Source organism: Jaculus jaculus, chromosome 7, assembly GCF_020740685.1.
Source record: "Jaculus jaculus isolate mJacJac1 chromosome 7, mJacJac1.mat.Y.cur, whole genome shotgun sequence".
In the NCBI taxonomy this organism is placed as follows: Eukaryota; Metazoa; Chordata; class Mammalia; order Rodentia; family Dipodidae; genus Jaculus; species Jaculus jaculus.
The window spans coordinates 157100144-157123308 of NC_059108.1; the positions used below are offsets into that span (position 1 = coordinate 157100144).

The 23165-nt window shown below is 43.4% G+C and overlaps 1 protein-coding gene across 1 annotated transcript; it reads left to right on the forward strand.

Moving 5' to 3' along the window:
• Positions 1-2370: 2370 nt before the first annotated feature.
• Positions 2371-2865, forward strand: LOC101596058 (GTP-binding protein Rheb-like). Its single transcript, XM_045155444.1, has one exon. The coding sequence runs from the start codon at positions 2371-2373 to the stop codon at positions 2863-2865; it is 495 nt and encodes a 164-aa protein (XP_045011379.1).
• Positions 2866-23165: the final 20300 nt, after the last annotated feature.

A 23165-nucleotide genomic window follows, 5' to 3' on the forward strand; every position in this document is an offset into this window, starting at 1 on the left:
TGTTATTACTGGGAAATCAAACCTGGCCTTCGTCTTTGCCAGCAAGTGCCTTAATCGCTAAGCCATCACTCCAGCCCTGTTTTAGTTACTGTTCTCATTGCTGTGGATAAATACCTAACAAGAAGCAGTTCAAAGGAGAAAGTGTTTATCTCATTTGTAGTTCCAAGGGATACAAGTCACATTGGCAGTAAGACATGGCGCTAGTCACATTGCCTCCACAACCAGGAAGCAGAGAGAGATGAATGCTGTTGCTCAGCTCACGTTCTCCTTTTTACACAGTCCAGGGTCCCCAGCCTATGGAATGAAGCTACTTACAGTTAGGATGGGTCTTCCCACTTCAATTAGCCTAATCTAGAAACGCTTCACTCACAGACAAGTCCAGAGGTTTGATTTTCTTTTTATTCTAAATCCCATCAGGTTGACAAGAGGTAGGGGGAAAGGATTATCAGAGAAGGACATGGAGCAATCATGTCACATGATGAGATGCACCAGGAACTTCATATACCACCTGAGGTGATCTGACAAATATTTGTGTCCTGGACTTATCTCCAAGAAAGCTTCAAACAGATACAAATTGAGAAATGCTCCACAAAATGACTGCCTGTGATTTTTCAGGTATCAAGGACAAAAGAGCCAAGGAAATACCAAAGAGCTGGTCCAGACAGAAAATAATGACAAAGGGACAAGAGTACATTAGGTGAGAATCTGGGATGGGACCTTGGTGATAGAGGGAGGCAGGGAATCTGGTAACATTCCAGTGGATTTGAGGTTTAGGGAAGTGCAATGCTGACTTTCTGGTTGTGATAGTTTTGTTCTGATAATGGAGAAGATTCCTATGTGGGAACTACACCCTGGAGTGTTTAGGGGTGATGGGCATCACATCAACAATGTACTCTCAAATGGTTCAGGAAAAAACCTTAAACCTTTTAATTTAATTTTTAATTTTTATTTATTTATTTGAGAGATAGAGAAAGAGGCAGATAGAGAGTGAGTATGGGCATGCCAGGGCTTCCTGCCACTGTAAATGAATTTCAGATGCATGAGTCACTTTGTGCACCTGGTTTTGTGTGGGTACTGGGGAATCAAACCTGGGCAAGCAAGCACCTTTAATGGCTGAGCCATCACTGCAGCACAAAAACTTAAAACCTTTTTGTCACTTGAACACTGTTTAGCTGGGTGTGGTGGCGCACACCTTTAATTCCAGCACTTAGGAGGCAAAGGTAGGGTCCCTGTGAGTTTGAGGCCACCCTGGGACTGAATAGTCAATTCCAGATCAACCTGAGCTAGAATAAGACTCTACCTCAAAAAACAGCAGCAACAACAACAAAAGACTATTTAAACTCCCTCTGAGTCTCAGGGAAGGAAAGTAAGAGCCAGAGGTTAAGGAATGGAACACTGTCTTCCAAACAGGAAGTGGTTGCTGTCTTCACCACCTGACAACAGCTGTCATCACTTGCACAAGGTCTACACAATATTGTGCCCATCAACATTTCATCATGGATGATGGAAGAAGGCCAGAAAAAGAAAAGAAAGGGAAAAAAGACTATCTGGAAAGAAGAAGGGGTTGAATAGAAGAGGAATGGGGAAGAGAGGGCAAAAGAAGGTAATGAGAGGGGATTATGATCAAAATACATTATGGCCCAGTGTGATGGTACACATCTTTAATCTTAGCATTTGGGAGGCAGAGGTACGTGGATCACTGTGAGTTCAAGGACACTCTGAGACTACATAGTGAATTCCAGGTCAGCTTGGACCAGAGTGAAACCATACCTTGAACCACCCACCCCCCAAAAAAACAAACAAATACTATGTACACGTATGAAAATTGTCAATAAAAAGTTTTTTAAATATTTATTTATTTGAAAGAGAAAAAGAAGTAGGTAGAGAAAGAGAATGGACGTGCTAGGGCCTCTAGCCACTACAAATAAATTCCAGACACATGTACCATGTTGTGCATCTGGCTTACATGGGTACTGAGGAGTCAAACCTGGGTCCTTAGGCTTTGCAGGCAAGCACCTTAACTGCTAAGTCATCATGCCAGCCCAAGAAAATTTTTGTTGCTGTTTTTCAAGGTAGGTTCTGGCTCTAGTCCAGGCTGACATGGAATTCACTGTGTAGTCTCAGGATGGCCTCAAACTCACAAGGATCCTTCAATCTCAGCATCCCCAATGCTGGGATTAAAGGTGTGAAGCACCATGCCCAGCAATAAAAAGTTTTTAAAACCATTGTTTAAAAATATTGGGAGAGCGGGAGCGAGTTGGGGAAAGAGAGGCAGCTGTGCTTGCCCGCCAGAGGCAGTCCCGCTCTGTCGGCCGCTGGCCACCACCATGGTGGATGTGGTTAGGCCGGGGCTGAGCAAGGAGTGTTGAGATGCGGCAATCCAAGTCCCGAAAGATCACCATCCTGGGCCACCGGTCTGTGGGGAGCTGCACATTGACAATTCAGTTTGTTGAAGGCCAATTTGTTGATTCCTATGATCCAGCCATAGAAAACACTTTCACAAAGTTGATCACAGTAAATGGACAAGAATATCATCTTCAACTTGTAGACAAAGCTGGCCAGGATGAATATTCCATTTTTCCTCAGACATACTCCACAGATACTAATGGTTATATTCTCATGTATTCTGTCACATCAATCAAAAGGTTTGAAGTTATTAAGGTTATCCATGGCAAATTGTTGGACATGGTGGGGAAAGTACAAATACCTATTATGGTGGTTGGAAATAAGAAAGACCTACATATGGAAAGGGTGACCAGTTATGAAGAAGGAAAAGCTTTGGCAGAATCTTGGAACGCAGCTTTTTTGGAATCTTCTGCTAAAGAAAACCAGACTGCTGTTGATGTTTTTAAAAGGATAATTTAAGAGGCAGAAAAGATGGATGGGGCAGCTTCACAGGGAAAGTCTTAGTGCACAGTGATGTGATAGTTGTGGACGCTGGGAATAAATCCATTCTTCCTGAAGAGGCAGACTGCCCCATCCTCGCCATCCACCATGCTTCTCTTCTCTTCTGTTAGCTGAAAGATGCTGTTTGGGTCAGAGCTCCTTCCCTTCCAGATTATGTTAATGTCTGACTCTACCCAAATGAGGTCACTTCCATCTTCAAATTTTAAACAATCATATTTTCAATTTATATATTGTATTTCTTAATATTATGACCAAGAATTTTATTGGCATTAATTTTTCAGTGTATTTTGTTGTTTAAAATAATGTAATCATCAAAATGATACATATTGTTACATTACTATTAACTAGGCTTCGATATATCAGTGTTTATTTCATTGTGTTAAATGTATACTTGTAAATAAACAGCTGCAAACCTTAAAAAAAATTGAAATTGGGGGCTGGAGAAATAGCTTAGCAGTTAAGGCATTTGCCTGCAAAGCCAAAGAACCCAAGATCAATTCCCCAGAACCCATGTTAGCCAGATGTACAAGGGGGCACCCATTATCTCTCTCTCTCTTTCTCTGTCAAATAAATAAATAAGTATCAGAAATATTGAAATCAGGGCTGGGAAAATGACTTAGCAGTTAAGGCGTTTGCTGCAAAGCCTAAGGACCCTGGTTTGATTCCCTAGGACCTACATAAGCCAGATGCACAAGGGGGTGCAAGAATCTGAATTTCATTTGCAGTGGCTGGAGGTCCTGGCACGTCCATTCTCTCTTTCTCTCTGCCTCTTCCTCTCTCTCTCTCTCTCAAATAAATAAAGAAATAAATTTTTTAAATATTGAAATCAAACTGGGTGTGATGGCACACGCCTTTAATTCCAGCACTCAGGAGGCAGAGGTAGGAGGCTCATCATGAGTTCAAGGCCACCCTGAGACTCCATGGTGAATTCTAGGTCAGCCTGGGCTAGCGTGAGACCCTACCTCGAAAAATCATAATACATACATACATATATATATATATATATATATATATATATATATATATATATATATATATATATATATAAAAATCAGGCTGGGGAGATTGCTTAGCGGTTAAGGCACTTGCCTGTGAAGCCTAAGGTACCATGTTCTACTCTCCAGATCCCATGTGAGCCAGATGCACAAAGTGAGGCAAGCACATGGTTGTACATGCCCACCAGGTAGCACAAGGGTCTGGAGTTCTATTGCAGTGGCTGAGATTTTCTCTCTTTCTCTCTAATATATATATATGTGTGTGTATGTATGTATGTATATATAAAATCTCCTGTCCATTTGGTTTTATGTAAATTGTAAATTTTACCTCAACAAAAGAAAATGTCACTTTTTTTCCAAAGAACTCTTTAAGCATCTAAAAGATGTTTATAGGACTTCTGACTTCCAATTTGTTATTATGACGAGTTACAATATTCCTGACTAGTGAACCACCCTTGCATTTCATGAACAAACACCTTAGGATGTGTTTTTTCTCATATGCTAGTAGATGTACTTACTTTTATTTCATATTTTTACATTGAGGTTAATCAAATCAGTCTGTAATCTTACAGTTTTGTGCTACTTTTTTGTTTGTTTGTTTTGTTTTTCAAGGTAGGATTTCACTCTAGCTCAGGCTGACCTGGGATTCACTATGTAATGTCAGGGTGGCCTCCTACTCTCAGCGATCCTCCTACCTCTACCTCCCGAGTGCTGGGACTAAAGGTGTGTACCACCACGCCCAGCAAAAATGCTTTAACGTTGTTGTTTTATTTTATTTTATTTGTTTGAGAGAGAGAGAATGGGCACATTGGGGCCTTCAGCTGCTGCAAATGAACTCCAGACACATGCACCACCTTGTCCATCTGGCTTATGTGGGTCCTGAGAAATCAAACCTGGGTCCTTTGGCTTTGCAGGCAAGCACCTTAACCACTAAGCCATCTCTCCAACCCAACAAAATTTTTAAATAGGAGAATTTCCTTAGTTTTTCTCTATTCAAGTTACTGTTTTTATTTTATTTTAGTTTTGGTTTTTTGAGGTAGGGTCTCACTGTAGCTCAGGCTGACCTGGAAAGCACTCTGTAGTCTCAGGGTGGCCTCGAACTCTTGGCAATCCTCCTACTTCTACCTCCCGAGTGCTGGGATTAAAGGCGTATGTCATCACACCCGGCTTTGTATACTGTTTTTATTGTAATTTCCTTTCTCAAAATGTACAATGTTCTTGTGAAATTGGCTAGGCCTGATGACTTTTATGGGATTACTTTTTGCAAATGGCCTGCCTTACTTGGTGCACTTAGAGTTTTAGATTTCTTCAGGCATCTGTTATAACATGATTATGGTTATTAATTAGAATATGCTTTGAGAAAATCATCTGTTCAAACCAGGTTTTACTTGCTTGGTATTCAAAATGTTCTCTTATAATTAATTTCTTCTATGTCTATGATTATTTTCTCTCTTTTTATGTATGCTTTGGCTTTCTTCTTTCCTTCACTGGATCTTCTAAATTTTTGTTGTTGTTTGTTTTCTGGTTTTTATTTTGGCCCAAAATAAGTAGTGCTTAGGGTTATCAGTTTTAATCATCCTTGAGTCTTCACATACATGCATGCTTGCTTATTTCTATTGTCTGGCCTTTTAAAAAGTATGTGCCCAGGGGCTGGAGAGATGGCTTAGCCATTAAGGCGTTTGCCTATAAAGCCAAAGGATCCCAGTTTGACTCTCTAGGGCCCATGTAAGCCTGATGCACAAGGTAGTGCACGCATCTGGAGTTCGTCTGCAGTGGCTGGAGGCCCTGGCATACTCTCTCCCTCTCTCTCTCTCCCTCTTTCTCTCTATAAAATAAATAAACAATATGTATATATTTTTGAAAAAGAATGAAGTCATGAAATTTTCAGGAAAATGGATGGATCTGGAAAGTATTATACTTTGTGTGGTAATCCAGGCCCAGAAAGTCAAATGTCACATGCTCTCTATCATATGTGGATCCTAGCTACAAATAATTGGACTTCTATGTGAGTAGGAATAAAACTCAGTAGCAGAGTCCAGTAAACTAGAAAGGAGGTATAAAGGGAATAGAAAGAGAGGGGGGACTTAATAGGATGGCATTTTATATATGTAAGTAGAAAAATAGATTAATGGGGGTGAAAAGGCCCAAATGAGTAAAGAAAAGATGGAGAGAGGGCTAATCAAAATCTAAGAAGAGATAAATAAGTCATATGGAAACCTACTTTTTTGGACAATGGAATACTTAGAAGCCATAGATTGTTACTAGAAAATTTTCAGTGCCAGGGATGGAATATCTTCCAGTGAGTTGTTGGCCAGGGAGATCTCTGATACCCCCCAAAACATTAAAGGCCATTGCTGAGGCCCTTGGTTTCCCACCAGGAACAGATGATAAGACCCTATTGCTGAAGACTCCACATACTTGGACTTCAAGGTCACTGAGAAATCCTGCTGGGGCTGAGCTGAAAACCTCCTCCATGTAGACCAGCTGACAGAAAGCTGGAAAAAGCTACACTGCATGCAGTTCAATGGGAAAGAGAGAAATCACCAGTGGAGATACTCAACAATGGACACTGCAAGTCTTAAATTTGGCCAGTCAGGCCAAATGAACCAACAGGTGCAATAGTGGCATGTCTGTTATAGGGGATACCAATAGCTCTCTAATTGGACTGGAGGTCTGCTCCATGGGAAAGAATACATTCCTGATATTGAAAACCTACAACAGGGGTAGTCTTGAGCCCTACTGCTGCTGTATGGCTAAATTTATATACTATGCTTACCAAACTGCCCAGTAAGCACTGCTCTTAATGTTCATACCCATATATTAATGCTACTCTCACTTTTTGTTACTGAAGCTTCTCCTTTCTCATGGCAATGACCTTAGGATGACTCAGAAGGCACAATGGTGCTGAGAAGAAGTAACAGAGGAGTGTTCAGCACTGAAATATCCCTATCACACCTTCCAAGGCTCAGGCTCCATTGCAGAAGAGGTGGCGGAAAGAATGTAAGAGCCAAAGGAAGAGTAGGACTCCTTACAGTGTGCTCCTCCAGACACAAAATGGCCTGGTTATCCATGACCTCACAGTGCCTGACACTACCTACACAAGACCATCATAATAAGAAGAAAAGATCATAACATCAAAACGAAAGACAGACTGATTAAGAGGGGGAGGGGATATGATGGAGAGTGTAATTTCAAAGGGGAAAGTGGGGGAAGGAGGGAATTACCATAGGATAATGTTCACAATTAAGGAAGTTGTCAATAAAAAAATACTATAGGCTGAAAAGATGACTCAGCAGTTAAAGACATTTGCTTGCAAAGCCTGACAGCCTGGGTTCAATTTCCCAGTATCCATGTAAAGACAGAATGAACAAAGTAATGCAGACATCTGGTGTTGGTTTGCAGTCGCAAGAGGTCCTGATGCAACCCTATCCCATATTCATTCTCCCCTGCCATATTTCTCTCTCAAATAAATTAAATACTTAAGGGGAAAAAAGACTGCTCAGTATCCCCACTGCAACCAGGAACCACCTCATGTTAGCATTGTCCTCTGCATTAGCCCATCTTCCTTGGTGATAACAAACCTCTGAGGCTAGGCAGTTTATAAAGAAGAGAGGTTTGGGCTGGAAAGATGGCTTAGCTGTTAAGGTGCTTGCATGCAAAGCCTAAAAGACCTGGGTTCAATTCCCAAGTACTCAGATAAAGCCAGATACATAAGGTGGCACATGCATCTGGAATTCATTTGCAGTAGCAAGCAGCCCTGGTGTGCCCTTTTGTGCTCTCTCTCTTAAACAAAAAAAAAATATTGAAAATTCTTAAATAAATAAAATATTGAAAAAGTTAAAAAAGAAAACAGGTTTATTTAAATCACAGTTTTAGAGTCTGAAAGTCCAGGATTTGGCAGCCCTGTTGATTGGGTCTCTGGTGAGGCTCCCCACCCCCAGCTCACATCATGGTAGACTTCATTAGGGGAGCAGTTGGAGGTGGGATGGTATAAAGAGAAAGGAAGCCAGAGTGAAAGACTGTGTGTTAAGGGTGACCCCATTAAAACTACATAAATTAGGGCTGGAGAGATGGCTTAGCGGTTAAGCGCTTACCTGTGAAGCCTAAGGACCCTGGTTCGAGGCTCGGTTCCCCAGGTCCCACGTTAGCCAGATGCACAAGGGGGCACATGCATCTGGAGTTCGTTTGCAGAGGCTGGAAGCCCTGGTGCGCCCATTCTCTCTCTCTCCCTCTATCTGTCTTTCTCTCTGTGTCTGTCGCTCTCAAATAAATTTAAAAAACTTTTTTTAAAAACTATGTAAATTAGGCTGGGGATATCGTTCGGTGGTTAAAGACACTTGCTTACAAAGCCTGCCAGCCAGGCTCAAGTTCCCAGAACCCATGTAAAGCTGCTTATGGGCCAGACTAGCAGCAAGAGAACATGTTTTAAGAAGGTAGAGCACAGATAACTCCTCTGACTGCCATGTTTGTACACACATGGAAGGAAAGAAGGAAGAGAGGGAGGGAAGAAGAAGGGAAAGAAGGAGGGAGGGAGTGTGAGAGAGTGAGAGCATTGTAAATCCTTTCCCAGAGCACATCTACAATGACCTAAGAACCTCCCTTTATTTATTTATTAATATTTTTATTTATTTGAGAGAGGAAGGCAGAGAGAGAGAGATAGAGAATGGGAATACCAGGCATCTAGCCACTGAAAACGAATTCCAGACATATGTGCCACCCTGTTCGTCTGGCTTTATGTGAGTACTGGAGAATCAAACCTGGGTCCTTTGACTTTGCAGGCAAGTACCTTAACCACTAAACCATCTCTCCAGCCCAAGAACCTCCCTTTCAAAAATATTTTATTTTTATTTATTTATTTGATAGGGGGAGAGAGAGAGAATGGGCACACCAGAACCTCTAGCCACTGCAAAGGAACTCCAGACACAGGTACCCCCTTGTGCCTCTGGCTAACGTGGTTCCTGGGGAATCAAATCCAGGTCCTTTGGCTTTGCAGGCAAATGCCTCAACCACTAAGCCATATCTCTCCACCCCCTCCCCAGAACCTCCCTTTTAGGCACCATTTCTTAAAGCTCCTACTACCTCTTAATTTGGTCACACAAATACCATGCTCCCACCATATGAACCCTTGAGAAACAAACCACACATGGACCAAACCATAGCATCCTTACTTTTCCTGTCTGAGGAGGACAGCTACCATCCTCTCAGGATGCCAGTGTGCCCCACTTTCCATGTTTCACAAGGTCCCTAGAGTCTCCTTGAGGCCGAGTCAGAGCAAGTGACCCTTCCTCCCTGCATTAGACTTCCTCCTCTACCCTGGACCCTCAGCAGCTTAGCATTGGCTACTCAAGATTCGTCAACTCAAATGAAACTTTTTATGTCATAGTACACATTTAGGACAATAAGGATTATGAATAATACTATTTTCTTGGTTTTATTCCTCTGTCATTCCTGAATGTTTTTGTTGAGTTACTCTTTTCTCTTTCTGACAGTCTTGCTGGAGTGGAGTTGTTTTGTTGATGTTTGTTGATGCATTTTTCAGTGAGGACAATAAAGTCTAGGTCATTGACATCTGTCTTCAGAGAGCCTCTGTTCCTAGATTGGAAATTGTCCTCAGGAGCAGATGGTGTCTGGGAGAGTTAGAGAAACAAGATGGCTATAGAAGCACAGCACTTTAGCATCAGTGCAAGATGTTCCAAATACATCTCTGAGAAAGACAAGTTCATCTCTGAACCTAAAGGGAAGGAGGGGAGAAAAAAAAAACAAACTTACCTTTATTTGGGTATTCATGGTCTAGAATTGAAAAGTTTGAATATTTTCAAGTATTGTCAACACTTTTCCTCCATCTTTCATGTGTGAATGATTTAAATCGAAAAAGCAATAAAATAGTTAGGTTGAGTACTTATGAGAATAAAAATGGTTGAAAAAAACAAAAAAGATTCGTCAACCAAGAAGAAAGGTGGCAACACCTCCAGCAGCTTCAGCTGGAAACACTGAGTGCGGACCCTCCGGTGTTGCACACAACTTGCTGGGCCACGGTCTGCATGCACCTCCTTCCTTCCAGACCTAGTGTTTGCAGACACCATCCCTCATGACCCCCAGATTTCCAACCCTATAAATGGCAAGCTTTGCAAGGCTTTGATGTGGAAGCTTCTTTTCCCAAATTAGGTTTGTACTCTTTCCCCTGGGACATGCTGGGATCTGGGTCTAATTGCAGGTTTGCTGGCAGCAAGGGTGGCAGGCAGTGGTGGAGGGAAGGAAAACCGGCATCTGCTTGCAAAGTAACCGCATTAGGTGAGGTCAAAGCAAAGTCTTCAAACAAGCCAGGACAGGCTGGGGGGCTCCCGCTCACCAACCAATTCCCAGACTCACAAGGGAACTAAAGAGTGTAGACCCAATCTGCACTGCCATCCAGCCATCCCTCCTGCATGTGACTCTGGGGCATAGCAGTGCTCAGTAGCTTTGAGTAATAGTGCCTAGGAAGCATGTCTGTGCCCTGGCCACATCTCAGGCAGGGCAGTGAAGACCCTGGTTGCATCACTGTGTTTCCTAACACTCTACAGAGTAGCTCATGGCCCTGGGCTCCTGGGTGCCAGCCGTCCTAGAATCTCATCATCAGCTCCCTGCCTTCCCTGGTACTTTAGTACATGTGATGAAAATGTAGTTCCCTGGAACCAGCTCTTTGAAAAGGATGCACTCAAGGAGGGTTGTGCAGCAGCTACTCTGGGGATCAGGGGGTTGACAGAATGTAAGACATCTCTAGCCCAGCCAGGCATGATGGTGCATGTCTTTAATCCCAGAACTCAGGAAGCCAGAAGCCAGGTAGCAGGACTGTTTTGAGTACGAGGCCACTCTGAGACTACAACGTGAATCCCAGATCAGCCTAGGCTAGAGAAAGACCCTACCTCAAAAAATAAATAGGGCTGGAGAGATGGCTTAGCAGTTAAGGCGTTTGCCTGCAAAGCCAAAGGACCTCCGTTTGATTCACATGTAAGCCAGATGCACAAGGTGGCTCACGCGTCTAGAATTCGTTTGTAGTGGCTGGAGGTCCTGGCGCACCCATTCCATTTCTCTCTGTCTCTCTTTCTTCCCCCGACCCCCACCTCTTTCTCTCTCAAATAAATAAAAATAAATAACTTAGAAAGCCTAGCCAGGCCTTGACAAAAAAAACCCAGGCATCCAGCCCTAGGCCAGTGAACTGCTGGGGCCTAGGACAATACATGGAGCCAGCAAGAAGAAGCCAAACCCTGTGGACACAAGTGACTAACTGCAGACCCAGCAATGGCCCACAGATGAATCCAGTGAATCCAGCCAAGACCACAGAAGAATGGCCTGGGGAACCTCCAGCTGAGTTACTCAATGGCCACTCTGGAAACAGAACCTAACTGCATGGTCACCAGGCTCTGGGGCGATTCATCACACAGTGGAAAGGTTAGGAGAGCTCCTCACAAGAAAGCTGCTGCTCCTGCTATATGTAGAGGTCGGGGAGGCGAAGGTACATCCTCTAGCTCTGGATCCAGGAGCACAATGCCTTTGCTATGATCAATGGGCTATCCTGGCATGAGAAGCCTGGGGTGAGACCTAAGGCTTTGGTTACAGCTGCAAAAAGCTGAACACCCCAGCAAGCTCATTGGGGCAAACATAGTGGCAGCAGAGGACACATTCCACTTCACATTCCTTGTCCAGTTGTCACCTGAGGGTATTTGTTGAAAGGATACATTGCAGGGAACACCTTGGCCAATCCTCTAACCCATACCTCCAGTCCTGTGCAGAGCAGTTCCAAGTCAGACTTCACTTCCACCAGCCGGACTGCTGAGTCTTGCTTTATCCTAACTTGGTGGAGGGAGAAAGGTCCTGGTGTTTCCCATCCCCAAGCTGTCCCAAACCGAAAAGCCACAGTAAAAGGCAGACAGACAGGATGACAGGAGACTTCCAGACTTTTCTTGACAGAGAACCCACAAATAAATGGAAACTTCCCACAACATTTCCTAGAACACTGGGCAGACACATCACCAATGCTTGAAGCTTCAGCAACAGTTGCCTCTGACTGAACCAGAGAAGCACCTACAATATTTGAAATGGAAGAGTTGAGATGAAACCTTGCAAAAAAAATTTTTTTAACATAGCAGCAGATACCACACACAAATAGCTACAGCAACTGTACCAGCTTGGGGTGCAAACAGAACCACTTTCTTCTGTCCTTCATGGATGTCATGCCCATTTCTGGTGGGAATACCATTTTCTCTCCCACAAAGCATGGAGGACAGAGTTTGGCTGTCTTTCTGTTTTTGTTAAATATATATTTTTATTTGTTTGTGAGAAGAGAGAGAGAGAATATAGGTGCAACAGAAGTTTCTCCCACTGCAAGCAAACTTATGTGGGTACTGGGGAATTGAATCCAACCATCAGGCTTTTATTTTTTTTTTTGAGGTAGGGATACACTCTAGCCCAGGCTGACCTGAAATTCACTATGGAGTCTCAGGGTAGCCTCGAACTCATGGAGATCCTCCTACCTCTGCCTCCTGAGTGCTGGGATTAAAAGTGTGTGCCATCCCACCCGGCCATCAGGCTTTTGACAAGCAGTGCCTTTAATTGCTGAGTCATTTCTGCAGCCCCCTTACTGGTGTTTTTAAATGGGTTTGCTCTCAATGTGGCACACCCACATTGACAAAGTCATCCCTCCAGAATACTAAGTGCAGATGGTCCTGCACACCATCAGTGCCATTGCTGGGGCCCAGGAGAGCATACTGTAAACTGGCATTCCTCACCAGGGAACACTGGTCACAGACCAAAAGGCTGATGTGTCCTGCTCAAGACTCCTGAGAAAAGGAGTAAACTCTCCCTAGCACCCAGGAGTGCTACTGTGGGCAAGAAGACAATGCAGCTTTAGAGGCTATGACCCAGATGCCCCTGGGAGGGTCAGGAGATCTGATACCTCCAAGCCATAAACTACATGGAGGCCCAAACTGGCCTCCTGCACAGACAACGGCCTATGAGGATATGTCCCTTAAAGAAGTGAGTGTAGGTGCTATTGCAGAGTTAGTGCATATGCCTGAGGACACTGTTAGGGAGACTTGCTATGAACATTTTGTCTGATATCTGCTCACAGGACTTTTGGAGACCAAACAGAAGAGAGGTCCTGATCTGGGGTTGTTCTCACAGCAGCTACATGCTCCAGGGAAAGGTCAGGTATTCCCCATCCCTGGTGTGTCTCTGTAACATCCCTGCACCCTAGTTTCTCATCTGGAGTATGGGAGTATAGCAGCAGAATATTCAGGCTTTGGAGAAGACTAAGTGAATTATCTCTATAAAGTATTTAAACTCAGCATATAATGAATGTATTTGTAAAATGTCTGTTAGACTGATAAGTATGCTGTCATCTGGTCCCTCAGGTCTTGGTTCTGGAGTCAGCCCCCAATCTAGTGGAGAGGAATTAACATCCACCCCTGAAAAGGGATCACTTACAAGCCCCAGAGGCACAGCAACAGGTCGTGTTGCATAAACTGCTCACATGACATTCTCTAGCCCCCATCACCTCTTGACTATACCAGGGTGGTGCTTATGATTCCTCCTTGGTCGTTATGATAGTTAATATTGATTGTCAGTTTGATAGGATCTAGAATCACCTAGGAGGCAAACTTCAGGGCATACCTATGAGGAAGTGAGAGATTGGATTGAAGTGGGAAGACCCACCCTAAATATGAGCAGCACCACCCCATGGGCTCTGGTCTTGGATCAAATTCAAAGAAGAAAGCAAGCTGAATACCAGCATATCTCTCCCCCACCACCGTCTGTCTGTCTGTCTGTCTGTCTGTCTGTCTCTGTCTGCTTCCTGACTTCAGATGCAATGTGAGCAGCCACCTCACATGCTTGCTACAGCCTTCCACTTCCATGATGGTCTTTACCCTCAAACTATGAGCCACAATAAACCCTTCCTCCTTCCTTAAGTTGCTTTTGTCATAGTAGTGAGGAAAGTAACTAATACAGTTAGTATAAGCCACTGAGTTCAGACTTCAGCTGACTAAACAAGCAAACCAGAGACTTCTGGTGTTGGGCAGCGAGCTAGAATCCAGAACCTCTGTATGGATGAATGCTTCTTGGATGGCAAGCCTTGCAAGCTGCAGGACATTGCAAAGATCTAGTGATCACCTCCTAGGTATTGAAGGCAAAGACCAGGCCTTTCTTTGGGAAAGCTAAGTTCTCTGTGTTTGACTGTTTGCTTCTTCCATTGATTGATTGACTGATTGGTGACAGAAAAGATCATGGCCCATACTGACCATGGACCCGTGACCTTCAGTCTCAGACTACCAAGGATTGCGATTAGAGGTATACAACATCATGCCTGGACTTTAGGAATGCTAATTATTTTCTAGTTAAAAAAATTTTTTGGAATTCCAGGTCAGCCTGGGCTAGAGTGAGACCCTACCTCAAAAAAATCAAAAAAAAAAAAAAAAACAAAAAAAAAAACCCTGCCTCAACAACAAGAAAACAAACAATCTTTAATATTTTTTTACATTTTCATATACATATATGTTACCTTTTTTGTTTTGTATTTTCAAAGTAGGGCTTCACTCTAGCCCAAGCTGAGCAGGTACTCACTCTGTAGTCCCAGGCTGACCTCGAACTCACAGCAATCCTCCTATCTCTGCCTCCCAAGTGCTGGGATTAAAGTGTGCACCACCACTCCCAACTCATATATTACTTTTGATCATATGCATCACACATTCTTCTTCTTTTTTTAAATTTATTTTCATTTTATTTTATTTTTATTTGCAAGGAGAAAGAGAGAATAGAGAGAGACAGCGGGGGGGGGGGGGGAAGCATGCCAGGGCCAGTAGCCACTGCAAACGAACCCCAGATACATGTGCCCCTTGTGTTTCTGGCTTATGTGGGTCCTGGGGAATCAAACCTGGGTCCTTTGGCTTTGCAGGCAAATGCCTTAACCGCTAAGCCATCTCTCCAGCCCACATCACTCTTCCTTAGGCCCCAGTCCTGCTGTACTTTCTCCTCTTCCCATGCTGTCAATGGCTACACCATGGAAGAGAATGACGTCTAATTATTTACTGCATATCCAAAGGAAGGCTAATCTTCCCAGAGAGGAGTAAGAGTTACTTTTCTGGCTAAGAAATTTAAGGTGAGTTGATAGTTCAAGTTCAAGGCAAGACTCATTCCAACCCATGTAATATTCTCCTTCTAAGCTCTGATTCCTGTTAAACCTTAAAGTATAGATCTGATGAGACTCTAAACCCAGTTTTCTTTATATTATTGTACTCTGTAAGGCCAACTTTGTGTCTGATTTTCGACTTTGTTAGTGTCAAAGCTACAAGGTAAGTGTGGAGTTGTTCACAAAGACCAACTCACAGGCTTTTCACTAACTCCCATTAAATTCCCAGTGCAGACATCAAAGCTGCCCAACACAAGGTCTTAGATCATCATTCCTACCTGTGCGAACATGGTTTGGGAGCAGCTATTAGTCCTCACCAGCCCCAGGATACACTCCTTACCAGGTGGCCTTGCAGTTCCTCCCATTAAAAGGGTCAGCCCATTTCCTTACTTCTTGTATCTGGTGGGTGCACCCCAGAATGTCATGTGTTCAACACAATGTGATAGACAGGTCATGCTCCAGTTCCAAGATCAGGTGCTTCGAGTAGGTGAGAAACATGTGCACAGGTGGCAGTGATACTTGGGAACTCAAAACTTGTCAAAGGGCTGGTGAAATGGCTCAGTGGTTAAGGTGCTTGCCTGCAAAGCTCAGGACCTGGGTTTGATTCCCCAGTACCTATGTTAAACCAGATACACAAAGTAGCAACATGTCTGGAGTTTATTTGCAGGGGCTAGAGGCCCTGACATGCCCATTCTCTCTTTCTGCCTGTTTCTCACTCTCAAATAAATAAAATATTTTTTAAAAAATTTGTCAGGGGGGCTGGAGAGATGGCAAGCGCTTAAGCGCTTGCCTGTGAAGCCTAAGGACCCTGGTTCGAGGCTCGATTCCCCAGGACCCACGTTAGCCAGATGCACAAGGGGGCGCACGTGTCTGGAGTTCATTTGCAGTGGCTGGAAGCCCTGGCGTGCCCATTCTCTCTTCTCTATCTGCCTCTTCCTCTCTCTATCACTCTCAAATAAATAAATAAAAACCAAAAAAAAAAAAATTAAAAATTTGTCAAAGTGCTCAGAAGAACAGGTGAGTGCTCTGCATTCAATGAGACATCTGTATTACAACCTCCAAGACTCAGGGGACATTGCAGAATGGATGGCAGGAAGAAAATAAGAGCCAAAGAAATAGGCGCTTACCTGCACAAGACCTGCACAATATTGGGCCCATCAACATGTTATCATAGATGATGGAGGAGCATAAAAGAATGACATCAAGGCCAGGTGTGGTGGTGCACACCTTTGATTCCAGCATTGAGAGGCTGAGGTAAGAGGATCATTGTGCATTCAAGGCTGGCCAGTCTGAGATCATAGTGAATTTCAGGTCAGCCTGGGCTACAGAGAGACCCTACCTCAACAACAACAACAAAAAAGCAAAAATGACATTTAATAGAAGAGGGAGCCAGGAATGGTAGTGTATACCTTTAATCCAAGTACTGGGGAGACTTAGGTAGGAATGAGTTCAAGGCCAACTTAGAGCTACAGAGTGAGTTTCAGGTCAGCCCAGGTTAGGGTGAAACCCTGCCTAGAAAGAAAAAAAGAAATAGAACAGTAACTTGTTGGAAAGAAGAGGTTCAATGAAAGGAAAGGGAACAAGAGAAGGCAATGGTAGAGGATTAGGATCAAAATACATTATGTACTTGTATGAAAATTGTCAATAAAAAGTTTTTAAGGGGTAGGAGAAATGACTTAGTGGTTAAGGCATTTGCCTGGAAAGCCAAAGGATCCTAGTTCGATTCTCCATGTAAGCCAGATGCACAAGGGGGCGCATGCATTTGGAGTTTGGTTGCCATGTTCTGGCATACTCCATTCTCCCTCGCTCGCTCTCCCTCTTTCTCTCTCTCAAATATATATATATATTCAAGGTAAGGGCTCACTCTAGCCCAGGCTGACTTGGATTTCATTATGTAGTCTCAGGGTGGTCTTGAACTCTTGAACTCATGGTGATCCTCCTACCTCTGACCCCAAGTGCTAGGATTAAAGGCATGCACCACCATGCCTGGTAAATATATATATATATATGTGTGTGTGTGTATATATATATATATATATATATATATATATATATATATATATATATATATGCTAAGTCTTTTAGATGTGCACTGAAAATTAAAACATTGATGGAAGATGCAGAGGAAGCTCTACTTGGAAAGATATGCTCTGTGAATGGATGGAACCACTCAGTACTGTTGAGGTGCCCATGATCCCCAGATCCACCAGTGAATAACTGCAGCCTCTTCCATATCAAACCTGGATCATTTTTTAAAAATGTTTTATTTATTTATTTGAGAGAAAGAGGCAGAGAGAGAGGGAGAGAAAGAATGTGGCACCAGGGCCTCCACCCACTGCAAACGAACTTCAGACACATGCACACCCTGTGCATCTGGCTTATGTAGGTCCTGGAGAATCGAACCGGGATCCTTTGGCTTTGCAGGCATACGCCTTAACCACTAAGCCATCTCTCCAGCCCTGGATCATTTTTTGTTTGTTTGTGTAATCGTTACTTCTTTCTCATTCCAGACCAGAAGCAATTTAAAAAGGAAAGGATTTATTGTTTGGCTTACAGATACAGAATGTAGAGTCATCATGATGAGGAAAGCATGACAGGAGCAGGAAGCCATGTCACCACATCAGCAGCGGAGAAGCAGTGAAAGTGAGAGGACAGTGAGCAGAGCAGGGCCGGGCTGTCACGTATCAGGGCCCACCCCCAGTGGCACACCTCCTCTAGCAAAGGTCCACCTCTTCAAGGTTCCACAACCTTCCCAGACAGCACTGCTTTGTTGGGACCAACTGTTCACACACATGAGCCTAAGAAAGGCATTACATCCAAACTATCACAATTTGTTCATTGCAGAAATTAGTAAGCTGCAGTTGGTCTGGTGCCAACTTCCTGCTGAGGGTACAACACATAAAACTTCTCAACTCACAGGGCCAATGGAGAAGGAAGAGGGGCTAGAAGTGTCAGCAAACATCTGAAATGGAGCCAAATCCCAATCTGCACTGGACCAACTCCAGCTTGAGTGTAGGAACTCATTCCACTGCAAACTTCCTCAACCACCCCAAACCTTCAAGTAACTCCCACCCCTCAACTGGAGCCGTTCTGGACTGCTGCTTGCCTGCTTCCCAGGACCTCCTCATGCAAATGATCAACTACTCCCCTCATCTTGGCATGTAGTCCCTGGTCAGCAGCACGTTGGGGACCAATGCCAGGCAGGGCAGGCACACTTACTAGCAAGGTCCCCTTCTGTGCACAACTGTTCAGCCCATGTTCAGCGTGGCTCAACCTGGTGCAAGGGAATCAGAAGTAAGTCTGGTTCAAGTAGAGGAATTTGACATGGAGTTTGTACAGAGCTCAGAGGGGCTGGATGTAGAAAGCCACACAAGGCCTGCAGGAGCTAAGCTGGTTGATCCCACCCACCCTGGTGCACAGATGTCCCTGCCCTGCAAATGCCTAACTCTTCCCCATGTCTGCATTCTCAACCCACAGAGGTGCCTCTGTGTGCAGAAGCCAGTGGGACCCCCTTGGTGAGGGCATCTAGATGTTGTTTGGAGACTCCAGCCCTGCAGTGAAAGTGAGCTTGAAGGAGCTGGTATAGGTTCAGCAACCACAATAGGTCTAGAATAAACTCTGCAGACAGACAGGCTGAAAAATCGCTCACCACACAGGGAGAGCACAGGGGACTCCAGACTTCTCCACAGCAAAACCCGATGCTGAAGGACAGTAGCAATTTGAGAATTTCATTTAATGTTTTCAAATTCAGGTTAAGAAGAAAGACAAAGGAAAAAAAAAAGACACTTGGCACTGCAATTTAGCAAGAACAAAACTGAAACAGTACAGCCATGTGAATACCAGGTTGCCCTAGTCACACCCTTAAGGCAACAAAGGTGTTTCTAGAAACAGTTGGACAGCTGTATTTGTCCATGTGCTCAAGGGTATCTGCTGGGTGTGCAGGCCTGCTTCTAACATGGATAGAGCACCGAGGCCCCCACCTCTTCCCCGCCCCACCCTCTGGACTGAGATTCTATGGGAGAAGGAAAGAACCTGAAAGTTGCCTCATGGTGCTATGTGTCAGCCTGCTGGAAGTGCCTGGTGACAGGAGAAGGCTTGAAAGACACCAGGGGCCAGAGCTTGTGGTGCCACCTGGGCCAGGCTGTTTCAGGAGGCAGATGAGAGCAGAAGTGAGGTAGACACTTAGCATGGGACCCCTTGAGGACTTTAATATGGAAGAAACCAATTGGAGAATTTTATTATTTCTGGAGGAGAAAAAAATGAGAGAAGGTAAGGAAAATAGGGAGAGGGTACCATCAGAACAGCCAGGCATATGCCTTTAATCCCAGCACTCGGGAGGCAGAGGTAGGAGGATCACTGTGATTTCTAGGCCACCTGAGAATACAGAGTGAATTTCAGGTCAGCCTAGACTAGAGTGAAACCCTACCTGGAAAAACAAAAACAGATTAGACATCTTTCAGGCCAGGCCTGGCTGATGCCATGCCTACATTTGAATCCAGTGGACTGCATGGTGAAGAGTTCAGTAGTGGGCTGCCCCCTTCCCTGCTTTGTGATTCTAGGGGTTGAATAGCCCAGGAACTGGGGTGTTCTTGACTATCGCTGGCTGAGTACCAGCTGTACTTAAGTATATGGGTTGAGTCACACAAAATTGGTGCTGTGAAGCTGTTTAAATGGAGAAAAGGCAATTTCATATGGTTCAACCTAACAGGACCCGAGGCCACCCAATTGCAGGAGTAACAGTGGCCCAGCAGGATGTGGATCATCAGGCCAACTGGCACAAGCACTGAACGGCAGCTGAGGGCTTCTGCCTCTGCCCAGTCCCACCTGCATAGAAGCGCTCTCGTTCCTGTTCAGGGCAGCACAACGTTGCTCTCTCCTATGACTGACTGTTCGTGCCATGCTCACAGGAACCTCTGCAGCCTTCTTAGCCTGTAGATCCTCAGACATACAGAAGGCTGCTGTGCAGGGTGCAGAAGGTGCTAGCATCAGAATCCTGCTGTGAAGGGGAATGGGACCATGCTGCCTTGCAGCCTGACTCAGAGCTCTGCCTGATGGCTGGATAGCTGGGACCAGATATAGGAAGTAAAGACTTATTTTGGAAGCAGTTTGGCAGCACTGAGTCAAAATGCTGTGTGACCTACAGCTCGGCGATTTAATGTCAGGAACATAAACAGCAAATTGGTTGGATGACTCAACCCCCCACCTCTACACTCGACACTGCCAGTTCTATTTCTCAAAAGCAGAGGCTGGAACGGGCATCTACAGATCTTTCCACCCCAGTTCTACAGAGCACACATTCTTCTCTGCAGCCCATAGAACCTTCTCCAAATTAGATCATATATTAGACCATAGAGCATGCCTCTATAAGTTCAGGAAAATTGACATAACTTCCTGCATCATATCAGATCACAATGCTTTAAAGCTAGAAATTAACAAGAGACATATCAGGCATTCTACCAGCTCTTAGAGACTGAACAACACACTTATAAATGAATGGGTTGCAGAAGAAATAAAAAAAGAAATCATGCCAGGAGTGGTGGCACATGCCTTTAATCCCAGAACTCAGGAGGCAGAGATGCGAGGATCTCCATGAGTTCAAGGCCACCATAAGACTACATAGTGAATTCCAGGTCAGCCTGGGCTAGAGTAAGACCCTATTTCGAAAAGCAAAAAAAAAAAAAGCAAAAAGAAATTTCTAGAATTGGATAATGAAAACACAATTTACCAAAACCTATGGGATACAATGAAGGGAGGCCTAAAGGGAAAATTCATAACACTAAATGCCTTCATAACAAAGATGAAAAGATCCCAAATTAATAACCTAACATCCACCTAAAGGAATTGGAAAAACAAGAAGAATCCAACCCAAAGAGCTCCAGGCAGAAAGAAATAAGATCTGAGCAGAGCTGGGCATGGTGGCACATGCCCTTTAATCCCAGTACTTGAGAGGCAGAGGTAGGAGGATTGCTGTGAGGTTCAGGCCAGTGTGAGACTACATAGTAAATTCCAGGTCAGCCTGGATTAGAGTTAAAAAAAAAAAAAAAAGATCAGAGCAAAAATTAATGAATTGGAAACTAAGAAAACAATTAAGAAAGTCAGCTGAGCATGATGGTGCACACCTTTAATCCCAGCACTCATGAGGCAGAGTTAGGAGGATGGCTGAGAGTTCAAGGCCACCCTGAGACTACATAGTGAATTCCAGGTCAGCCTGAACTAGAGTGAGACCCTACCTTGAAAAAAACAAACAAAAAAATTAATGAAATGAAAACTTGGTTCTTTGAAAAAAATAAACAAGATTGATAATCCCTTGGCCAATTTGATCAAAAAAAAAAAAAAGAAAGAAAGAAAAAAAGAGAAGTCTCAAATTAACAAAATCAGAAATGAAAAGAGAGAGGGCACAACAGACATCAATGAAATTGGAAGAATCATCAGGACATACTTCCCAAACCTCTACTCCACAAAATTGGATAATCTGGAAGAAATGGATTATTTCCTAGACACATACCACCTACCAAAACTAAACTCAGAGCAGATTAATCCCCTAAACAAATCTATCACACCCATTGAGATTGAAAAGATGATCAAAAACCTCCCCCAAAAGAAAAGTCCAGGACCAGATGGCATCTCAGCTGAATTCTATCAAACCTTCACTGAAGAACTAGAACCAATTTTTCTCATACTGTTTCATGGAGCTAGCAACATTCTAATACCAAAACCAGAGATCCAACAAGGAAAGAAAATTACAAGCCTATATTCCTGATGAACATAGATGCAAAGATCCTGAACAAAGTCCTCACAAACCAAATTCAACAACACATCAAAAGCATTAACCACCTTGATCAAGCAAGATTCACCCCCGGGATACAGGGATGATTCAACATATGGAAATTGGTCAATGCACTATACCATATAAACAATAACAAGAACCACATGATCATCTCAATAGATGCACAGAAGACCTTTGACAAAATACACCACCACTTCATGATCAAAACACTGGAAAGAATAGGAATGGAGGGTTTATATCTCAACACAATAAAGGCTATATATAAAGCACCTAAAGCCCAAATAATACTTAATGGGGAAAGACTCAAGGAGTTCCCATCGAGATCAGGAACAATACCCACTCTCACCACTGCTTTTCAACATATACTAGAAGTCACAAGCAATAAGACAGGAGAAAAAAATAAGAGATACAAATTTGAGAGGAAGATGTCAAGTTAGCCCTGTTTGCAGACATGATCCTATACACGAGTGAACCAAAAATCTCCATTTCAAAACTTCTAAAGGAGCCAGACATGATGGTTTATTCCTTTAATCCCAGCACTTGGGAGGCAGAGGTGAGTTCAAGACCACCCTGAGACTACATAGTGAATTTCAAGTCAGCTACACTACATTGAGACCCTACCTTGAAAAACAAAAACAAAACAAAAAACAAACAAAAAATAAACTTCTAAAGGCAATTAATGCCTTCTACAAAGTGTCAGGATACAAAATCAACACACAAAAATCAGTAGCCTTTCTATATGCAAAGGACAAATACACAGAGAAAGAAATCAATATCAATGAGGCTATCCCAATTTCAATAGCCACAAAAAAGTAAATACCTTGAAATAATACTAACCAAGATGTGAAAGACTATATAATGAAAACATTAAAACACTCAAGAAAGAAATCAAGGATTTGAGAAGACAGAAAGACCTCCCATGCTCCTGGATAGGTACAATTAATAGTGTAGAAATGGCAATTCTACCAAAAGCAATATACAGATTTAATGTATTATCAATAGAAGTTCCAGCGTCATTCTTCACAGAGATAGAAAAATGATCTTAAAATTCATATGGAATGGCAGCAGGCCTTGGATATTCAAACATATCCTCAGCAAAAGAAACACCTCTAGAGGTACCACCATACCCATCTAAAGCTACACTACAAAACCATAGTAACAAAAACAGCATGTACTGGCATAAAAATAGAAATATAGATTAAGGGAACAGAACTGAAGACCTGGACCTTTGGTCAAGTAGCTACAGCTACTCAATCTTTGACAAAGGTGCCAATAACATAGACTGGAGAAAAGACAGCATCTTCAACAAAGGTGC

Bases quoted from the DNA above. Each gene is read 5' to 3' on its own strand.
- LOC101596058 (XM_045155444.1), top strand. From the start codon at position 2,371: ATGCGGCAATCCAAGTCCCGAAAGATCACCATCCTGGGCCACCGGTCT.